Raw genomic sequence first — 21,348 nt, 5'->3', positions numbered from 1 at the left:
TGGGGCCTCCGGACACTGTCCTATGGGCTCTTGGGTACCCCACAGGCACCATGAGAGGTTCCCAGGGCATCAAAAGCAGGGTTTGAAGGCAGTAACCCCAAAGCTCCTGCAATCAGCAAGGCTGCCCCCAGGCACAGTGAAAGCACCACCCTTCTGGTGCTTTTCCATCGTGGTTAGTCGAGACATTTATCTCTCCCATTTACAAAACCACTTAGACAACTGGTTTCTCTCCAAGCTTTCAAGCCTCAGATGGTTAAATGCAGAATCATGATACTGGTCTTCTTTAAATAAGACTGTTAGACAAATACAACTGTAACCATAACAGGAAAGACCCCAGCACTGTAATAATAAGCATTTCCCAGGGCTTTCCTTCCCTGAGGCCGAGGGGCACCTGTGGGCTTGCTCATGCTTGCTGGCACCATCGGGGCTGGTGCATCAGCAGCTGGGCCACCGACCTGTCTCCTGCTCTGGCCACTCTTAGGGGACCTGGTTTTATAGAGCTCTGTGGCCCTTCCTCTGATGTAATGAAGTGGAATGCTACACATCCAGTAAAGATCGTAATAGACACCACACTGAATGCATCAACATGTCTCGTATCAGCAGACAGCCCAATTAATAAGTTAAAAAAAAAGGCAAGCCTCAGTTTCCCTACTGTAAGTGAAGGGGTGGGGAGGCTGACCAGTAGGGTGACCCACCTCCCAAACACTGTATAAATCCATGACAAAGGCTTGAAATGCCTGCCAATTACACTGATTCTCAATGAGCCAAATTTTAAATACACGCCCAATTCAATAAGAGTCCTAAGCTTTACCTGTCGTCATGGGGCCTGGCCAGCACACAGCCATCAGAGTCTCAATGAACACTGAACACCACCTGCAGCCCCACGCCACTTCTTTCTGGGCACACCCTTCTCTTCGAATGCACTTGTTTGTGTTTGTCCCTGGGAGATGGGAGGTGCCTGGCTGCTGCACACACAGGTGGGAGGCATGCACGTATGAGTGCATGGGTCAGCTGAGCATATTTCACACACGTCTGACACCTCCAAAGCCAAGAAGCAAACATCCTTGACCTCTGCCTGTCCAGCTCCACAGACTGCACATTTTACTGCTCTGCTGTAATTACAATGAAAACAAACAAAATTCAATCTTCTTGATTAACTAGCGCTCCTGCTGTGTGCTGTTCAGCACAGTGTGCGGATCAAGGCTTCCTGGAGCCCTGGGGAGGGGACAATCACCTCCACAGCATTGCTTTGTTCTGCTTGACAGGAAGAGCCATCAGCCAGGGCCCTCGCTTTACACCTATGCAACTACAAAGGGCTCTGACCATACCTGTGTGACAGAGCCAGAAATGTTGATGTGTCCACACAACAGAAGGCTAGCTCACGGCCCTGGCTGTTGGGCCCCCACTGGGCGTCTTGGCAGAAAGGGACCCGTGTAAGTCACTTCAGGCCAAGTCCTCATGCTACTGACCTCCTTCCTGCAGACACAGACCCCTCTAAAGGGAGGGAAAGGCTCTCCATCCAGAGAAGGGCACATGGGGCTGAGAACACCTCAAACAGACCAGCCTCACTGCTTGTAAACAGAGTGGCCTTCCTCTCACAGCAGAGGCAGGATGGGGTTCTGAAATCACCTGCCTGCCTGGCTTCATCCATTTACCTTCCATTACTCTCTATAGGGGAGGAAGAAGTCCCTCCCCTGAAACCATGCACTTAGGAACTTGGTTCAGACACACGCTAGAGTCACCTGAAGCTTCCGTGCCTTCTGTCCCTGGATTGCCCATGGACAGTATCAGGCCATAAGATTGCAAGTCTTCTCTTCACCCTCTGCAGGCCACTTCTTCCATGGGCATCCATTGGCCCTGGACAGCCTGTCAGCTCTCAGCCATGTGCCACCTCACCAGTCAGATCCTGCATCAGGCACTCCATATACAAGATCGGGAGCCCTCTTGCCTATGACCAAGGTGTCCCTGTGCCCACGCTGCAAGTGAAAGTGCTAAGCTCCACAGAGGGTAAGTATGGAACTGGAATTAAAACCCAGATACGGCCACTGGGAGGCAGATGCTTTCTCCACCTGTCTCTGGCCCTGAACCCACCCAAGCCAACTACATCTGCTCTCCTGCTTTGGTGGTTCCTGGAAGGGCACATGCAGCTCCTTGACCTTGGGTCACAGGTCTCCCTCACTCATCTCACCTGGGCCTTGCCTAGCACTTGGGGTCAGCAGTGACTGTGCATGGCGCCTTGGGTTTAGGCATCAGTTTGCATGGTTTTCCACTAGGGAGAGGAAGGTAAATCACAGGGCTGCCAACCATCAGTAGTGCACTGCAGGCTTATCGACAGCCGCCAGGAAAGTCTTGGGAATGTATTTATTCCCTAAATACACTGAGAATTTAGAAAATGAAAAGATCCCAGAGAGTCTCTCTGCTGTCAAAAAGGTATTCCCAGGGTTGAGATAAGCATCACAAATAACCCTCCACCAAAAAAATTACAATTACTACTTGGAAAAGATATCTCTGGCCAGAGGAGAAAAGAGAACCTAAGCAAAGAAAACCCCTGGGTGTCTGAGAACAGGGATATCGTCTGCAGAGCCCCTGTTGTGCACGGTGTAGCACACGCATGACTGACAGTTTCCAGAGCCATCCCCACAGTGCCCAGCCCAGAGGCTGTCCAAACACTGGATGCTCTCAGAGCCAGACAAACAGAGACCTCCCAGAGATGTCAAGGAAACTTGTCTGAATAAAGCTCCCTCCACATGCACCTACGTGAAGCCTCCATGAAGCAAAAGAAGTGAAAAGAACCAAATCAAGAAAAACAAATTCTTCTTCCGTAGGCTGTGAGAGCAAGTATAGACATTATCACAATTCAAGTTACATCAGGGTCTCCCTGTCACCAACTTCTCCATAAATAACATGCCGCCCAAACATGGTAACTCCAGGGCATTGTGGAAGAAAGTAACAAAACAAGCTTCTTGGGATGTTAAGGCGTGAAGGGCCCCGGAGAGTCCTGACTTTGCACAGAAGGAAAATCAAGGACTCTAGTCCACCAACAGGCCCACGACAGCCAACATACCACCGTCACACAACCCAGCAGAAATCACAACAGAGTAGCCCTGGAGTCCCAGCCTCCCCTTGCATGCAGGTATGCAGGATGCCTCCGGCTCTGGATGGTGGTCTCAGAGGGCTTCGGGTAGGCTCAACTGTCAGAGCCAGGCCCCTGCACACTCAGAGCCAGTTTTTCAGGAGCCAGCAGCAGCTGCAGGTCTGGGTGCTCCTCAGGGCCAGGACACCTCTTAATCCGACCCATGAAGGCCAGAGAAGCCTACACTTTATGGATTCCTCAACCCGGCTTTTTTAAGTAACTTCAGCCACAAGCCGCATGGCGTGTTGCAGCTATTACATGTGATCTGGCAGTAGGTATGTGTCAGAAACTCTCTGATGAAGCCAAATGGAAACTAGGGCCCTGGCAGCACAAGGCTCTCCCTCCTTCCCAAGGCAGCCTACACAGTGAGCTGACCCCACATAGTTCACCCAGTTAGAGAGGGCATGGGGATGCCCCGTGGGCAGAATCTGGGGAAGCAGCAGGACAGAGAGGGTCTCTCTGCAGCTCGAGCTAAAAGGCAAAACCCCTGACCACAGAGTGTTCTGGTCAAATCCAGCACAGCCAAGGACATCAGCACAGGTCGCTGCCCCTGGATGGGTCCTGCTCTGACCTGGCAAGACCCTACCCCTATTAGGAAGGACAACAGCAGTGCAGGCCACTGTCTTCAAAGCAGCACATCTTATATGTCTGAATAACAAACCAGAACTTTCTGGCAGTCATCACTCAGACACGGCTGCCACAGTCAGGCTCCCAGAGGTACTCGTGACCTGCTGGTCAGTGCAGGGATGTTAGGAGCACAGCCAGCTGTGGCCCGGCCTGGGGAATTGCGGGATGACCGATTGGATTCCTAGTAAGGACAAGAATTGGTGGCACCACCCATACATTGTTCAGAGGCTCGCCGCCCTGGCCAGCCTACATGGTTGGATTGGCCCTGATAGGTGTGGGCTGTGCTGAGGGCCCAAGGAAGCCTCCAGTATCCAGGAGGCGACAAAGCCTAGAGGCTCTGAGCTGCAGAGACCTCTGCAGAAAACCCGGCTGCACTAGGGTTTGTGGTCCTCTCAACTCTGCAGTTTCTCGCTCTTTAAAATGGGGACAAGACCTCCTGACTGGCTGTCACAGTAGCCACTGCATCAGGATCCCCTCAGTAAACATTCCCTTCAGCCCCTACAAACAGCTCCAGGCTGTCCCCTACTCCTGAAAATCTGGCCACTAGGCATTATTAAGGTAAGTTTATTCTTTCGTAAGCCTCGTTGATGGGGTAAAAGTCTTACCAGCTGCCAGTTGCTTGGTGTTTCCAATGTCTGGGCCGGATAAGCTCCAGATCAGAAAGTCTGCCTGGTAGCCCAGGGATGGCAGGGCTGTCAGGGTCAGCAAATAAGAAAGTGTACATGTGTGCACAGGTATGTGGATATGTGTGTGCACATGTGGTGCCAATCAAGCAGGGAAAGAAATGCTAGAATGGTGAACACAAAAGGCAAGCTGGTCTAATTCACTGAGCCCAGGACAGCCCTGGCCCTGGTGTCAGAGAAGCAGTGTGCTCTGTCTGTGTTTACTGTGATTCAATGGGAAAGTGGGGTTTCCAAAAAAGCCTCCACTTAAACAGGTTGGCTGTCTGCTGTCCGTAAAACATACATTTTTAGCCCTTGTTTCTGTACTTGGGGCCCCTTGGTTTTTTTTGGACACTGAGACAGGGAGCTCTAGCTATGTAATTCAGGAAACAGGTAATGCACGTTGTCAGTGGCTTCCCTGAAGCGCAAACCAAGGCACTGAGAAGGGAAGTCTTCTTCATGGGATGGGTGGCAGGCAGAGTCCATCCTGCTCCAGTGGTCAAGGGGAGAAAGTAACTCCTCACTCACCACGAACTTGGGCCACAGTTTCCTGGCTGACAACCTCCCAGCCAGACTCTTGATGTGCCCTTCACAGACATCAGGGCAGCTGCCATTTACAAGAAAGCCATGGGGCTTCTTCCTCCCTCCCTCCCTTCCTTCCTCCCTTCCTTTCCTCTCCCTCCTTTCCTTTCCTCTCCCTCCTTTCCTTCCTCTCCCTCCTTCCCTTCCCCTCCCTCCTTCCCTTCCCCTCCCTCCTTCCCTTCCCCTCCCTCCTTCCCTTCCCCTCCCTCCTTCCCTTCCCCTCCCTCCTTCCCTTCCTCTCCCTCCTTCCCTTTCTCTCCCTCCCTTCCTCCCTCCCTCTCCTTCTTTCATTCCCTCCTCACTTCCTTTCTTTCCTTCATTCCTCCCTCCCTCTTCCTTAAGCCCACATCATTTAAAAGCAGAAACAGCTGACTTAGGACCTCCTGGCCACAGAACGAACAACATGACTTGATGCTGTCTCTCCAAGAAGGACTTACCTTCATGTCCACATGAGCAAGAGAAGCTCCTGCCCCAGTGGGCACTTTTCCAGGATGCTGAGTGAATGTCAGCTGCAGAGTGGACAAGACGGATTTGGTGGCTTTCAGGCTGCCTAGACACAGCCACTGAAATACACGGTGCCCCTACATGACATTCAAATGCCATACAGTGCAAGTCCAGGACAGCAATGTGACCCATGTCTGGTCACAGGCTGTCTGAGAACAGAGGCGGAATAACTTCCTCTAGCATGAAGAGCTGCTAGTCCCCCACACATCTCCATCCACCACCGTTCATGAAAAACACATAAAAATGCCATTCAATTAGGTAGAGGCTGATGGTTAGTCTCCGGGACAATGGAAGACAAGGGACACCCCCACCTGTCGACCAGCACTGCCACCTAAGACACCCTGAAGTAAAAATCCCACTTCACTGTTTTCTCCAGTGATTCATTCATCAATAGCTCGATGTATTCCCTTTCCCTGATTAAAAGTTAACTCCACACAAAGAAGATGAAAAAAGAAAGATTGAGAAAACAAAACTTAGACTACGAAGACTAGGGAAAAAGTAATAAAAATTGTGGCACAATCCCATTGGCAAATCCCCTCGAAGCTCTCAGGCCAGCGCACCTAGCAAAAGGGCTCCTGCACCCTTTACACACTAGCCCCTCAAAGCTCCAGGAGTGGACTGAACCTGGGCCTTGGTAAGTGTTTGTGACTGATCTCAAATCTGCCCTGTTTCCATGCGAGAGCACTCGTCTCCCCGTCTCAGTCAATGGTAAGTCTGAAACATCTCCTTCCTTGCAGGGAGGACATCGCATTGCCGCCCGTATCCCTAATGACACACTGTCAACTGACAAGCCCAGAGCACCGTCCAAGCTCGCCCCAGGACTACGTCACAGCGTCAACTTCCCCCACTCCCAGGAATACGCTCAACCAGGCCCAGGTGAAACAATGGGCGACCTGTCCATGGCAGGCTCTCCAACTGTGGGGTCTTCCTTGTCTACCTTTCACCTGCACTCAGGCGACAGGACTCAGTGAGGGCCTCTGCCAGGTGCTGGGTCATGGCGGCCAGGAGCACGGGCCTGGCCTCTCCCTCCAGACTTCACAGGCTCATGGGAAGGCCAAGTATTAATATGAAGCACATACAGGCTTACATTTGTGAGGAGGAAAAAGAGGACAGTAAGAGAGTATGTACATTTACATACAAGCACACACAGGGAATCTTCCTCAGGGGAAAGGTGCATCCTATTCACTAAGCAAGAAAACACTTCCTCTTCCCCTTCCTTTCAAAGGCCTTGATCTGCAGGACGGAAGCAGGGAGAATGAAAAGGGCAAAAAGGAAAATTAATTTAACCGTCTTCTCTTTCTGAAAACTCTGCCTATTAAAAGCACAAACAGTCGGCAGGGCGGTTTCATTTCCTTGTCTTCATTAAATCAGGAAGCTGAGATTCAGCAGAGATTCTGGCCCCAGAAGTAGCTTATCGGAAATGACCATGAGTTATCACCCCAGCGTCCTCCACATGTTTTCTGGTAAGTGGTTTCTTTACTTAACTGAGAAGGTTGTTCCCAACAGTTCTCAAAAGGTGTCCAAATTCCCAAGCCTACCTCATATAACATTTTCATAATTATAGAGGTGATAGCAACCTTGGTGAGAACAACTATCAAGATGATTTTGATGGGGTTATTTGCTAATTTTGCCTCTTCTGTGAATAAAGATACCCAGTCGGCTGACTAATACGAACCCCCGTCCAACCCTGAATGTGTCCACAACCGCACAGACCTTCATACTGATCATTAAAATGAGAACAACCCAGACATTCCCCGGTGGTGGTAAAGTTAACCGAATAAAGCACTGCTCCAGTGCTCTGTATTCTTAGAGCAGCTTTACTCAAGTTTCACCAGTGGGTGGTATGGGGTCTGCTGGAAGCCCAGTGTGACAGTGTGAACCATTCACTGGGAGATACTTCCAACCTAGGTGCACTATTCTGAAGCCCCAACAGGTTGCCTAAATTGATTAGGAAAGTGAAATGTCACACACACAAAGCAAGAGTTGCACACGTGCACATGTACACACACAGACACACACACACAAACACTAATCTTTAACCTCCCACCACCGTGACACGGGTACCACCTTGTGTCTTTTAGCCTTAGGAGGACTGCAGGCTTGTACAGTGTTGGAGCCATCCCTGTTCTTTCCAGATAGAAATGATCTAATGGAGTAACCTAACCTGAACCACAGAGCCCCACACAGGTGTTCAATATCCTTCCAGAGCATTTTTCTAGCTTTTGAGACCAGAGTGGGGCACATGGAGAGTACTGCCTCGCTGAGCCCACTCACAAGAATTCGGACATCCACAGAGAGCAGATACTGCCCTGGCGAGGCAGTGCCTCCAGCCTAGAAGTATCCATCTGTTGGCTTAACTGGAGAGCTCATGGGGCACTGTCCTGAGCCACTGAAGTCCCGGCAATGAGGGGCTACTCTCATGGGAGCGGCTGGCACAGAAAGAGACAACCACACACCAATGTTAGGGGGTGCAGTTGAGACAGCAGAAAGTGAAACTCAGCAGAAGACAAATAAATTGTTTGCCCAGCCTTCTTCTCATGGGCCAGGAACAGTCATGGTTTCTTCATATGTGCCTCAAGTTTTAATCAGCATCTACGATGCTGTGTTGCCAGACCCAAGAGTACATCAGCTCAGTGTCAGAGGCAAAGCTGAACAAGGCTGGTGACATTTACATACAATGTGTCAGGCCCCATTCTAAGTACTTCACAGCACTAATCCATTTAACCTCCCCAACAGCCCAATGAGGAATGTGCTGCCCCCATTTTACAGATGGGGAAACTGAGGCACAGAGAGGCCAACTTGCCCAGGATTATATAGGTAGAAAATTATGGCACTGACTCCTTGGTCTGCACTCTAAGCCACTATGATGCTGCATGCTAAAAACTCTAGAAAAACATATTGATTGTCCTCAGGTCAGACATCCAAAGGTCTGGAGTGGAGTGAAGAAGTCTATAAAATGTTAGCAGAAGAAAAATGTGATTTCCTTCATGTTTTCCTCTAAGAGTCCTTGCTAGAGGGGTTAGCGAGGCAGTCATGCTGGCTGCCACTAGCCCAGGGAAATTCTCATGTGGGTCAGAAAAAGCACCCCTTCAAGACAAATCTAGGATAAATGTGATGTGAATGGTGCCTGGCCCCTGAGTTGTATGATGTATAACCTACACATCTCAGGGCCCAGGCCCCATTCCCACTACATTTGACAGCCTTAAGAGCTGTGGAAGGGGAATTAAAGAATTCCATGCTTTTAGAAAGAAGAAAATGCAGTTCAAGACAAAATACTCATATATTACTTTCTGGTTTCTGCTCCCTGAACAATTATTTTCTTAAATTACAAATTACAAATCCTTGTGTGTCAACCTATATAGCAATCTTTGCATCTAAATCAAACAGAAATCATGGTCTCCACTTAGCCTGGTGCTTTAATAACCACCTGTTCTATTATATGTTCTGTTTTCCAGACAGCCAAATTCCTTTCCAAATGACCCAGATACAACCATTTTTATCAAAATTCTAAGCACAGCCCCAAGCACAGGCTAAACCGAAAGACTCTTAAATTAGTCAGAATAAGAATTTGCTGCCTCAACATCTTAGATCCAGCATGAAAATCATGGACACCAGTGGTGTTTCTGTTGCCTGGATTAGAAAACAAATAGCAAGCCTGGGAAACGTGAGAGCTGGGCAGCAAAAAATGCCCTCACCAGCCCACCCGGAAAGCAGTGCCCATGTCCTGAAACCACATGGACACAGCCTATCCTGGGGCCTCTTTCTTTGTAAACACTTCTGCCTCCAAAGGAAATAAACTAATCAAAGCACCTTAATCAAATTTAAAGGCTAGGCCGGGTGCAGTGGCTCATGCCTGCAATCCCAGCACTTTGGGAGGCTGGGGCAGGCGGATCACTTCAGGTCAGGAGTTCGAGACCAGCCTTGTGAAACCCCATCTCTACTAAAAATACAAAAACTAGCCAGGCGTGGTGGCGTGTGGCTGTAATCCCAGCTACTCAGAAGGCCGAGGCAGGAGAATCACTTGAACCCGGGAGGTGGAGGTTGCAGTGAGCTGAGATGGCACCACTGCACTCCAGCCTGGGCAACAGAGCAAGACTCCAGCTCTTAAAAAAAAAGTAAAAGCTACACATGTGGGTCTAAATTCAAACTGATGGATTTTGCTTTTTGAGGTTCAAGAAGAACAGGGTGATTGACTACAGTCAGTCCCCTACTTACGATGGGCTGACTTAGGATTTTTCTACTTTATGATGGTACAATACAATACCCAAACCGTACTTCACATACCTATACAACCAGTGTTTTTCACTTTCAAGACAGCATTAGGTAAATGACACAGATATTTAATACTTTATTATACAACAGGCTTTGTGTTAGACGATTCAGCCCAACTGTAGGCTGATTACCTTAGCCAGCCTAATGTATATTGTTCTGAGTACATTTAAAGTAGGCTAGGCTGAGCTATGAGGTTCTGTAGGTTTGGTGTATTACATGCATTTTCAACTTATGATACTTCCAACTATTGATGGGTTTATCGGGACATAACCCATCTTAACTCGTTCTGTCATTCTAGTTTGCCTGAAATATCCCTAGTTTTAGCACTGAGAGTCCCACATCCCAAGAAACTCCTCAGTCCCAGGAACACCAGGACAGCTGATCAACCCATGATAAAGCTAAATCTGAAGGCCTGTAAGAAGACAAAGCTTATAAAACAAGCCTGAGGAAGCAGTTTCAGAAGTAAACATTAAGTTCAGAAAATTTTGAGAGTTTGCACCCAAATACTCCTCTGAAAATAAACTCGGCTTCTGTTGAACAATGTAAACTTTCTAAATTAAGCCTAAAACATCTTTTTAAATTATAATGTTGAAAGTTTTTTTCTTTTTTTTTTCTCCTCTGAGACAGGGTCTCACTGTGTCACCTGGGCTGGAGTGCAGTGGTGCAATCTTGGTTCCCTGCAACCTCTGCCTCCCAGGCTTAAGCAATCCATCCTCCAACCTCAGCCTCCTGAGTAGCTGAGACTACAGGCCTGTGACACCCCACCCAGCTAATTTTTGTATTTTTTGTAGAGATGGCATCTCACTATGTTGCCCAGGCTGATCTCTAACTCCTTGGCTCAAGTGATCCTCCTGCCTTGGCCTCCCAAAGTGGTGGGATTATAGGCGTGAGCCATTGTGTTCAGGAAAAGTTTTATCTTATTTTATTTGGGGGGTACTTTTGCTGATTTAAGAACATAAGGTTGAGAACTCAAAGTCTAGAACCCTGGAACCCATCCTCTTAAAACTCATTACGTACTTTAAAGGGATTAGAAAATTGTTATTAAAAATATTAAATACTTGGTATTTTTTAGTATATCTAATTCTTTTTTTGACTATTACAAAAGTTTATTTAACAAAAAGTCTAATATGAAAATGTACATGACCTAATTTTTACATCATAGTAAAATAGACCCTATGAAGAGAGGACATGGGTTTCTCTGCTGAACAGCCATTATTTATACTCGTTCCAAGGCTTCTAACATGATGATACTATTTCCTATTACCACCATTCCAATATTGTTCTGTTGCCCACCAGTCACCATCTCCACACATTCATCTATCACAAGATTCATAAAGGGATCAAATGACCACAATATTCCTTGGACATGTCTGCCACCATTTAATTTCAATGACAACTTCTTGTCCATAAATTTTTTCAACTCAGGAGGGTCAGCTTTGCTCATGGTGTCTACTTCATGCGCTCACAGATGCCTTGGAACCGAATGCACGGCCTCCCTCATGCTCCTCCAGCAGTCACGGTGTCTTGCGTCTCTCTAATTCTTTATTAAAGATAATTTGGGCCAGGCGTGGTGGCTCACGCCTGTAATTAATCCCAGCACTTTGGGAGGCTCAGGCGGGTGGATAACCCAAGATAAGGAGTTCGAGGCCAGCCTGGCCAAGATGGTGAAACCCCATCTCTACTAAAAATAAAAAAATTAGCCAGGCATGGTGGCAGACGCCTGTAATCCCATCTACTGTGGGAGGCTGAGGCAGGGGAATCACTTGAACCTAGGAGGCAGAGGTTGCCATGAGCTGAGATCATGCCACTGCACTCCAGCCTGGGCGATAGAGTGAGACTCAATCTCAAAAAAAAATAAATAAATAAAAACATTAATAATTTGAAAAAAAAGCTATACAGAATGCAATGTATATGCCTAAACAATGTTAGTTTAGAAATTTAAAAAGATAATTTTTAAAATGGTTTCACTTTTTTGGATTTACTCCAGGTAAGTGATTTGATTTTTTGTTCTACCTAAACAGCACTGGATGTAATTATTTCCCAGGGCTTCAAAATTCTGAAAATCCTAATTCCCTATTGAAGCACTTTTTTTTCCTAAAATAGCTAATTACTAAATTATAACAAACATAGAAGTTGAATTTGGCAAGTTATAGTAGTTTGCTTCTAGGTCCTCCTTTGATATAAATATGTTTTCCATATTTGCCTCAGACTCAAAAGTTTTCTAAATTTAGCCCAGGAAACATACCACTATTATTATTATTATTATTATTATTATTATTATTACTGTTATTATTTTTTTAAAGGTTTTTCTGTATTTATCATGTTTTGAAAAAGAAAAACGGTCAAATTCTAGATCCTTCAAAATCCAGTCCATGATTATTCCATTTATTTTAATAATAATAATAAATATTTAAACCTGGTAAGTTTTCCGAGTATATCAAAATTTATTATGATGATCGTTTCATGAAGAAACGAAGTCGTATATAATACAAGCTTACATTGCTAAGCTCAAAAGTGAATTCAGAGCTGATGGAGACTGTTAGCTCGTGCATGTTTAGAAGCCCCCACGTTGGCTCTGTCCGACCGGCAATGGGTGAGATGTCTTCCCCAGGGCTTCCAAAGTTCTAAAAATTCTCGTAACTTGGTTCACGTGCCTTTCCCTAAACACAAATTCCCGAATTATATCAAAACCTTAAGAAACATTCCTAGGAGTGGAGAAAAACCTTAAGGACAGAGAAAACCTTAAGGACAGATAAAAACAAGAATTCTAATTAGACAAAAAAAAAAAAAAGGAACACCTACTGTTTTGCCCTCAAAAACACTGATGTCAATCATGGTAAAAATAACAAGTTTTCATTTATATTTCACTGACTTAAAACTTTGTAGAAAGAGATCTGGTGCAGGCCGGGCGCGGTGGCTCATGCCTGTAATCCCAGCACTTTGGGAGGCCAAGGAAGGTGGATCATGAGGTCAGGAGATCGAGACCATCCTGGCTAACACAGTGAAACCCTGTCTCCACTAAAAAAAATAAAATAAAATAAAATAAATAAATAAATAATACAAAAAATTAGCCGGGTGCGGTGGCAGGCGCCTGTAGTCCCAGCTACTCAGGACGCTGAGGCAGGAGAATGGCATGAACCCGGAAGGCGGAGCTTGCAGTGAGCTGAGATCGCACCACTGTACTCCAGCCTGGGTGACACAGCAAGACTCTGTCTCAAAAAAAAAAAAAAAAAAAAAAAAAAAGGAAAAGAAAAGAAAAAGAGATCTGCTGCAGGAGGGAAGGGTTCCTTGCTCAACGATTCTCCAGATACCCAAGGAACAGGCAGATACCACAGCTCAGTCTGATCTGGCTGGAACACCGACCACCCATCCCCTCGGACAAGTCTCTAGCAGCCTCCTCTGAGCTTTGGTTTTCTCATGGAGTCATGGCAATAATACCAACTTGCTTGGGGATTTTTGTGAAGATTATGTGTTAGGTTTCCTTCCCTCCATCTTAAAAATCACTGCTCAGGCCCTCTTCTTTTACCAAATAACTTTTCAACAGAAACCTGAAGAAAGAACTGGGTAGGAGTGGAGGTTTTGCTTAGCTGAAGTTAACGAATGTAGTTCTTGGCCAGGCGTGCCACGGCGGCCCACACCTGTAATCAATCCTTTGAGAGGCCAAGATAGGGAAATTGCTTGAAGCCAGGAGTTTAAAACCAGCCTAGGCAACATAGTGAGCTGTGGTCTCTACAAAAAAATTAAAAATTATCTGGGCATGGTGGCATGCACCTATAGTCCCAGCTACTCAGGAGGCTGAGGTGGGAGGATCACTTAGGCTCAGGAGTTGGAGGCTGCATCCCAGCCTGGGTGACAGAGCAAGACAAGAAAAGAAAGAAAGAAAGAGAGAAAGAGAGAAGAGAGAGAGAAACAAAGACAGAAAGAAAGGAAGGAAAGAAGGAAGGAAAGGAGGAAAGGAAGAAGGAAAAGAAGGAAAGGAAGAAGGAAAGAAGGAAAGGAAAGAAATGCAATACTTCATTTTTCTGTTCACTCACCAAGTGTACTAATTATTTGCTTGCACTTGAATATTCAAACCTATTTAATATACATGTTTGGTCGATTAATGTCTCAAGGTTTCTGTCTGCATTGCAATTGTCTTAGACTGGAATTAACTACAGGGTAGTAACATCCATTTAATTCCATGTGGAAAATGCCACTTGCAGAGCAGGCCTGCATAAATGACTTTGATGCGGTGAGAAAATGGAGCTTACCTAATAAAAACACTTCTCAATTATCCTACCAAAAGGAAAAAAATGAGAGCGGTAACACATAACCACAAGAGGCAAAACCATAAAACTTTCAGGAAACAATAAGAAGAATATCTGTACGGCTTCAAGGGTGGGGAAGATTTTTAAAACAATAGCCAAAATGAGCACATCAGAAAAGGATTGAGAGAAGTGACCTTGTTTATTAAAAGTAAGAACTCCTATTCATCTGAAATCAACTTACATAGCAATGAAAGAATTAATATCCAGAATATATTTAAAAAACTCCTAAAATAAAAGATCAACAATCAAAAGAAAACAGGCAGTGGACTTTAAGGTGGATTGTACAGTAACAGCCTCCAATTGATTCATGTTCCCTGGATCCAGGCCCTTGGAATATTCCATCCAAGGTTGCCTCTAGATTTGGCAGCCCTGTGACTTCCTCTGGCTAATGAGACAACAACAATTACGATGCAGATGGAGGTTTAAAAAGCGCTTGCACATTGGAGGCTGCCTTTTCTTGTTGCTTACTGGGACTCTCAGTCTACCAAATGAAGATGCCCAGGCTAGCCTTTGGGGAATAAGAGACCATGTGGAGAGGAACCCAGGCCATCCTTGCTGCCCCAGTAATCCCAGCCAACACACAGAACTGTGAGCTAAATAAACGGGTACTATTTTTAAGCCTTTAAGTTTTGGGTTGTCTGTTATACAGCAAATCCTAACTGATACAGGGAAAAACATACAGAAGATGTTCTCCTTCACTGGCAATCAGAAACTAACAAAAGGAAGAGCTAACACAGCCAGTCCGTCAACTGTGAGGTGTTAAGGACACTCACACCTTTGTTTATAAAGAGCAGCTGCCAAGTGTAACCAGGCAAGAGTTTCTGCACAGGAAGAGCATAGCGGGCTGGACTGACACGTGACCACCCATGCCTGTCTAAGGTGGGAAGAAGAATGGTTTTGCACAAAAACTTCCAGGAAGTGTCCTCAGAGGAACGGTCAGGAGCCATGATGTGCAGGGCTCGTCTGGGAAGCTCAGTTGGTCTTGCACAAGTGTGCTAGGTTACTTAGGAAATAAACTGATCTGGAGACTAACGAAGTTCAGGGAGGGGGCTTCGGAGATTTGGAGAAAGGGCTCAGGAAAGCCCTTGAAAGCCATCCTTGGTGTGTCACTGACTGCAGCACATGAAGGACTCACTGCAGCACATAATCTGTGGGCATCTGTGTGGCATGTGACTTCATTCTGTTCTCCCTTATCTCATAGCTTCCTTGTCCTCTGCAAACCCAAACTCCATGTTTCATGTCTCTGGATAATATCCATACACCCATGGGATTACAATTCCCCAAACATGGGAAAATGAAAAATTAAAATAGTTTTAGAGTTGAATGTAGTTGTGACTACAGGAAAGATGTCACATCATCTCAAAAAGTGAGGGTTTGACCAGAAAGAAACTAACCAGCATCCTCCAACATGAGTCCTCCTCATGCTCTGGGAACTCTTCCTCAAGGCTGAGCTGCAGCATTGGCCTGGAGCCCTAAGTCAGAGGGGTCCTAGCATCAAGCCTGTGTCACCAAATGGAAGGAAGACACCCCCAGCATCGCTGTCAGAACATAAGCACATGGATGAGCCAGGACATATGACTGCAGTTCAACTCAGAGCAAGTGAGGCTCTCCAGGCTCAGGTATCATCTCTACCCCGGCATCTCCACTGCCTCCCAGTCCATCTGAGCAGAGACATCCAGCCTTAGGACGAGCCAGGGCAATTCCACCAGGCACATTAACTCCACAGGTCAAATGAGACAAGTGCAGGGAGATACACTGGCTGTGTGTGGAAAGGAAGGCTGGAGGGTACTACAGTGGTGAAACATCTACACTTTCCAGCCATCCTGTTAGGCATGATATTCCTTGGAGTATGCAATGGACTGAATGTATGTGTCATCCTAAAAGTCATATATTAAATCCTAACCTCCAAGGTAATGCTATTAGGAGCTGAGGCCTTTGGGGAGGTGACTGGGTCGTGAGGGTGGAGTTCTCATGAATGGGTTTAGTGCCTTACTAAAGAGGCCTCGGACAGTTGCCTTGTCCCCTCTACCATGGGAGGACACAGTGAGAAGGCACCATCTGTGAACCAGGAGGCCAGTCTTCACCAGACATCGAATCTGCCAGTGCCTTGATCTTGGACGACCAGCATCTAGAACTGTGGGAAATCAATTGCTGCTGCTTTTAAACCACTGCGTTTATGGTTATTTTCTTACAGCAGCCTGAAAAGCCTAAGACAGCCTCCGTCAACCTCACAACCACCCTGCAAAGCAGGCATCCTCCCACTTCACAAATGAAGAAACAGAAGTCAAAGAAGCTAAGTAACTTGCCCAATGTTATCACAGTCCTAGGTGTAAAACTGAAGTATGAATCCAGGTGTCTTGATTTCAAAAATCCATGCTCTTTTTTTTTTGCTTCACCACACTGGTTTTTTGTGAATAAGCCAGCTTAGAGACTTTCATTATAGCGGTGATTTTTTTTTTGTTCCCTCAAAGGATTTCCTGAGACTAGTAAATGATGCCCGGGATTGTGTTAAGTACTCTAGATTTCAAGTGTTAAGTACTCTAGATTCAATCTCTCATGATGGATTTACAAACTCCATAAAAGATCTGAGGGTCCCCTGAGGCAACTTTAACCAGAAAATCTGAAGGTCCAGGAATTATAGCAAAAATGATGACTTAGAATGAATTTCCTGAATTTGTTAAGATATTTATTGTGGCCAACTTCAGAGAGAAATCTTAACAAATATGGTCTCAGTTCAAGGGATAAGAAGCAAATATGAAAACTCGTAAAGTTATTTTATATAGAGATTTAAATTTGTCTCCTCATAGCCCAAGTTCCTATAATAACATGTCAGGCTAGAGGTGCAGTTTGTCCAATAAAAATAAAAACTTAATTTACTTTTTATTTCTAGTTGACCCTTAGAAAGGAAAATAATCAACCCACATAGGAAGAACTAATGTGCAAACTATTTTGCCAGACTCTGACGGTCTGAATATCCGGAGGCAAACCACAAAGAAACAAAAATTACATGAAAGCACCAAGAGGGAGGTCCGGTTACAGCAGAGGTTGACACCGTCTCCAAGTTGGGGACAGAAGGAATGACCACAGGCATGGGCCTCACCTTGACCATGGCAGCGGACAGCTCCACTCCTGTCTCTGTGTTCTGAAAACCTCAGAGCAGCCGGTAAGATGACCCTAGAGAGACAGGAGCTACACATTCACCAGGAGCACGGAGGCCACATGGCAAGAACCCAAGTGGGCTCCGGCAAGGGAGCTTCCCGTGAGATGGTGCAGGGGCTCTCATTCCATCTGCTGAGAACTGGGCACACTCTGTTCAGCAATGGGTCCCTCAGCACAAGGCTGCCCAGACAACAGGACTAAACACTTAAAGAGGATGCCATCCAACAACAAAGACAGCAAGAACTGTACTCACAGTTCTCCATAGAGATACTGGCACCTGATCAAGTCTGAAACCCAAGGGCAAGCTCAGGGCCAGCCAACTTTGTCTTGCTGCTAACTTGTGTCCACACCCTGCAGAATATGACGATGGCACAGGCTGCAGTGGGAAAGGTGTGTAAAATCTCCCCTGTTCTCAGGCCACCCCTCCAAGACCAGCAGCAGGAGGGGCACCTGCCCTGGGCCACAGGCTGCCTCAAGGGCCTGGGCATTGAGGTTCTCAGTGACTTTGACTCCTGTCTCTGGAGGCTGTGATTCTCAGTGCTGCAGATAATACCATCTCCATATTTCCTCCCTGTGTTAGCCTAACAGAAACTCCGATATCTTCTCCTGCTAACTGGCATTCTTGGGTTTTCCTCATCCTGCCAGTTTATTCCTATAGCAACTATTAGGTGGAACAGCTCTCATCTTAAAAACGGTTCCAAACAGCTTAGGGCCCTATAAATTTAATTTTCAATCTCACATTTGGCATTTGTTTGGGGGTAGTTCCAACACATCAGGAAGACAGAACTGCATTCATGGGCGAAAATCAGTACTGATGGTTTTGCCTAAAGACTGAATATAGTATTTACTTTCGTAATACCACCTGAGGTTTATGTATTAGGACAATTCTGCTCTGTGTCACTTTTCTCAGCTGCTCCTAGATGCAAAATGTGCACATTTTCCTGAAGAAGCTGTTGCATAATGCTTTGTTGTGCCTCATGTGTGCTTCTTAAATGTTTTATGCCCCCGTCATGTTTTATCTCCAGCTTGGATTAGAATCTATTGTTTTGCAGTCCATAAATAGTACACCCTTCAAACAGTACCAAAAAAAAATAGCTACAGAGGATTTGCTGAATTGTAAGTTCAAGGAAAACTATTCTTTCTATCAGGATTCTAGGCAATCTAGGACCAACAGAGAAAATACCCTCGCTACAATTACCCATCTCACTGTTTAATGATCACTGCTGATGGCAAAAACTTCACCTATGGGCACATGAGCTGGGCAGGGCAAACAGAACCACCAAGTGCCCGTGGCTGTTGTGATGCATGTGGGTGGCACGAGCTCTTCTGGTGTCTAAGCCTCTCTCACTCACCACTCACTCATCTATTTACTCACTCAAGATCTTTCTAAAGCAAACCAGATCACGTATTGTCCTGATTACAGCCTTTCAATGGCTTCCCAATGCACAGAGAACATGTCCCAAACTCCTTTCCTGGATTGCAAAACCACTCGGGCCACCCCGGGGTTCTTTGAAAACACCACGCTCAATCTCTCCTTAGTCTCCCTGCACCAGGTGATCGTCCCCGACCTTTGCCTCCCTGGCCCCTTCTCACCACTCACATCTTCAGCTCTCAGCTTACACACCATCTCTAAAAATGTTCCCCAGCCACCAAACATAAAAGTCATTCTCTGTCATTCGCCATTATATGTTCCCACGGTGTTAATTACCTGTATGTCACCTGCCCCATCTGACTTTTTTCATGAGCATTTCCTGTTCATTGGCCTTCCTGGCTGGAATGCACACTGGGAGAATACGAAAACCCCTTCCTCATTTGCCACCACACACTTGATGCAAGAAGAAAGGACAGGCACCCCAGCACATGCCCCGGGAATATCTGGTAAGGGGTGAAGAGAAGGAGACTAAGCACATGGAGTCTCAGGGCTGCAAAAGCACACAGGCGTCTCAGGATCCGTGCGGCGTACGGCTGATGCCGGCTCTGGCCCAGGACTGGCAGTTGCTGATGGGTCCCTCTCCTGAGGCAGGGGATCTGCAGGCCTCTCAGCTACTGCTCAGACCTCAAGAAGCTTTCCTCAGCCCTTACAAGACACCTGCACAAGGCAATAGCCTGCTCCCAATTGTCTGTCTGAAAGACAACACCTCCCATCTCATCTGCTGCTGATGCTACAGGAATATGAACAGCCTATTTCATTGTTCTCACAAATTACAACACTCTAAATTCAATTTCCTTAATAGTCTCAAACACTCAGAATAACAGAACCATGAGTCATGGAAGTCCGACTCAGCCTCACACAGAGGACAAGAATCCCTTTGGCTGCAATTCCTGATTTCCTAATGCTGTTCTGTGAGGTTTTTGGATGCTTGTTCCCTTTGTGAGAACAGATCATCTGAAGCAGAAGAAAAAGGCCCTATTGCTCTATTTGGGCCACAGAGTGAGGGTCCCCATCCTCTCCAAGCTTGCCACACCCCAGCCTGAGGACACCACTGGGGAAAGAAGATCAAGGCCCAGCTGTGGACTCCAAACCTCTGAGCCCAGACGAGGGCTCAGGAAATGTGTCCTGACTGTCTGGCCAAGCAGCCATTGGATTAATTTTACTGGAGTTTTCACAAGGTAGGCACAGCCCAGTAAGGAAAAGTCAAAGCAGGAGGTCTCTTTGGGCTAGACCGGCCTGGGGCACGGCGGTCAGTGCAGGCACAGGCTTCCCACTTGGCCTTGTTGCCATTCACTCCCGCTTCTCCAGCAGCCAATCAGTGCCTGTGTCACTGGGGTGGCTCAGCAGGAAGGCCTGGCCCCATTCTGAGCCCCAAGGCCCAGGACTCTAGGCACAGGCTGCTCTATGTGTGTGACCATCTACAACGAGGCACGACACAGACAGGAGACAAGGTCCTCAGTGTGGCAGCCGGCAGACTCAGCTAGGAGCTTCTAGACTCCCAGGCCTGGCTTCCACCCAATTGGTGACATTAAAACTGCTAGGGGGAACCCATGCCTCAGGACTACAAAGCTCCCCAGATGGTACCAAGGTGCTACCAAAGTTGAGAACAGCAGGAAAAGGGGCCACCTAAGTTAGGACACCAACACAGACGAGAGGGGAAGTGATTCCTCAGGCGCCCTCCATGACCAGGGAAAACAGAAGGCAAACGGAGGAGCCACCCTGTGTGGCAGGCTACCTATGACACCCCTGTCTACACCAGAGCCAGCCACTTGCAGGAAGAAGGACTGGGAAAGGGAATCCTCTCTCCCAGTCTGATCACTCACAGGTGTCAGGCCAGGAAAACCACCATGAAAGCAGCACTCTGGGGAACATCGTGTCTCAGGTCCAAGCAGAGGTGGCGGGCACCTGTAGTCCCAGCTACTCGGGAGGCTGAGGCAGGAGAATGGTGTGAACCCGGAAGGCGGAGCTTGCAGTGAGCCGAGATCGCACCACTGCACTCTAGCCTGGGGGACAGAGCAAGACTCTGTCTCAAAAAAAAAAAAAAAAAATTATTCAAGAGACTAGGGAAACACGCAGGGTGGGAACAGAAAACTGGCAGATACAGAAGCCAGAGAAGAGGGACTGCAGGGACTGGGGGAGAGAACTGCCAAACCCTCACCATGGCAAGGCCAGGAGACAGAGGGTCCCAGGGGCCCTCCCAGCAGAGCTGACCGAACCAAGCCAAAGGTCAATGCCTGAGGCCAAGTGGGAGGGAAGAAGCTTACGTGGGAGGGAAGAAGGATGGTTATAAATCTGATTTTCTGCCAACAAAATGTAATACGAGCTTATGTAGGAAATTTCAAAAGATAAAAAGAAAAAAAAAGGACATTCCTAAAGTATTCCTCCCAGCCATTTTTCCCCCAATGCATCTATACCCATATGGCCCTAGAAAAGGGGAGAGGGTCCCACAACAAGATGAATTTTGTATCCTTTTTTTTCCACTTCAAATGCTCCAATATCCTTCCATCTTTTATAATGGCCATTACTACAAATGAATTTGTCTTTTCTGTTGTTGTTGTTGTTGTTGTTGTTGTTGTTATATTCTTAGGCTGGAATTGTTAGGTCAAGAGACAAACAAACCGCTTTTTCAGTGAGTTTTTGTTTTGAGGTATGTAAGTACAAACTTGTCTC

At 46.7% G+C, this 21,348-nt stretch overlaps 2 protein-coding genes across 3 annotated transcripts in view; both read right to left on the bottom strand.

The window, feature by feature from the left end:
* SH3RF3 (SH3 domain containing ring finger 3) overlaps nucleotides 1–21,348 on the bottom strand; it is a 369,865-nt gene that overhangs the window by 237,903 nt on the left and 110,614 nt on the right. The gene's annotated exons all lie outside the window — the stretch shown is intronic.
* On the bottom strand, nucleotides 10,871–11,224 carry LOC129030478 (small nuclear ribonucleoprotein G-like). The gene has a single exon (XM_054475808.2). It carries the CDS (start codon nucleotides 11,222–11,224, stop codon nucleotides 10,997–10,999), a length of 228 nt encoding a protein of 75 aa, XP_054331783.1. The 3' UTR covers nucleotides 10,871–10,996.

This window comes from Pongo pygmaeus, chromosome 12 (genome assembly GCF_028885625.2).
Source record: "Pongo pygmaeus isolate AG05252 chromosome 12, NHGRI_mPonPyg2-v2.0_pri, whole genome shotgun sequence".
NCBI classification, from domain to species: domain Eukaryota; kingdom Metazoa; phylum Chordata; class Mammalia; order Primates; family Hominidae; genus Pongo; species Pongo pygmaeus.
The sequence above is the reverse complement of the archived record's forward strand: the minus strand, read 5'-3'. Positions and strand labels throughout refer to the sequence as shown.

Coding starts and splice junctions, on each gene's coding strand:
- LOC129030478 (XM_054475808.2), bottom strand. CDS start 11,224: ATGAGCAAAGCTGACCCTCCTGAGTTGAAAAAATTTATGGACAAGAAG.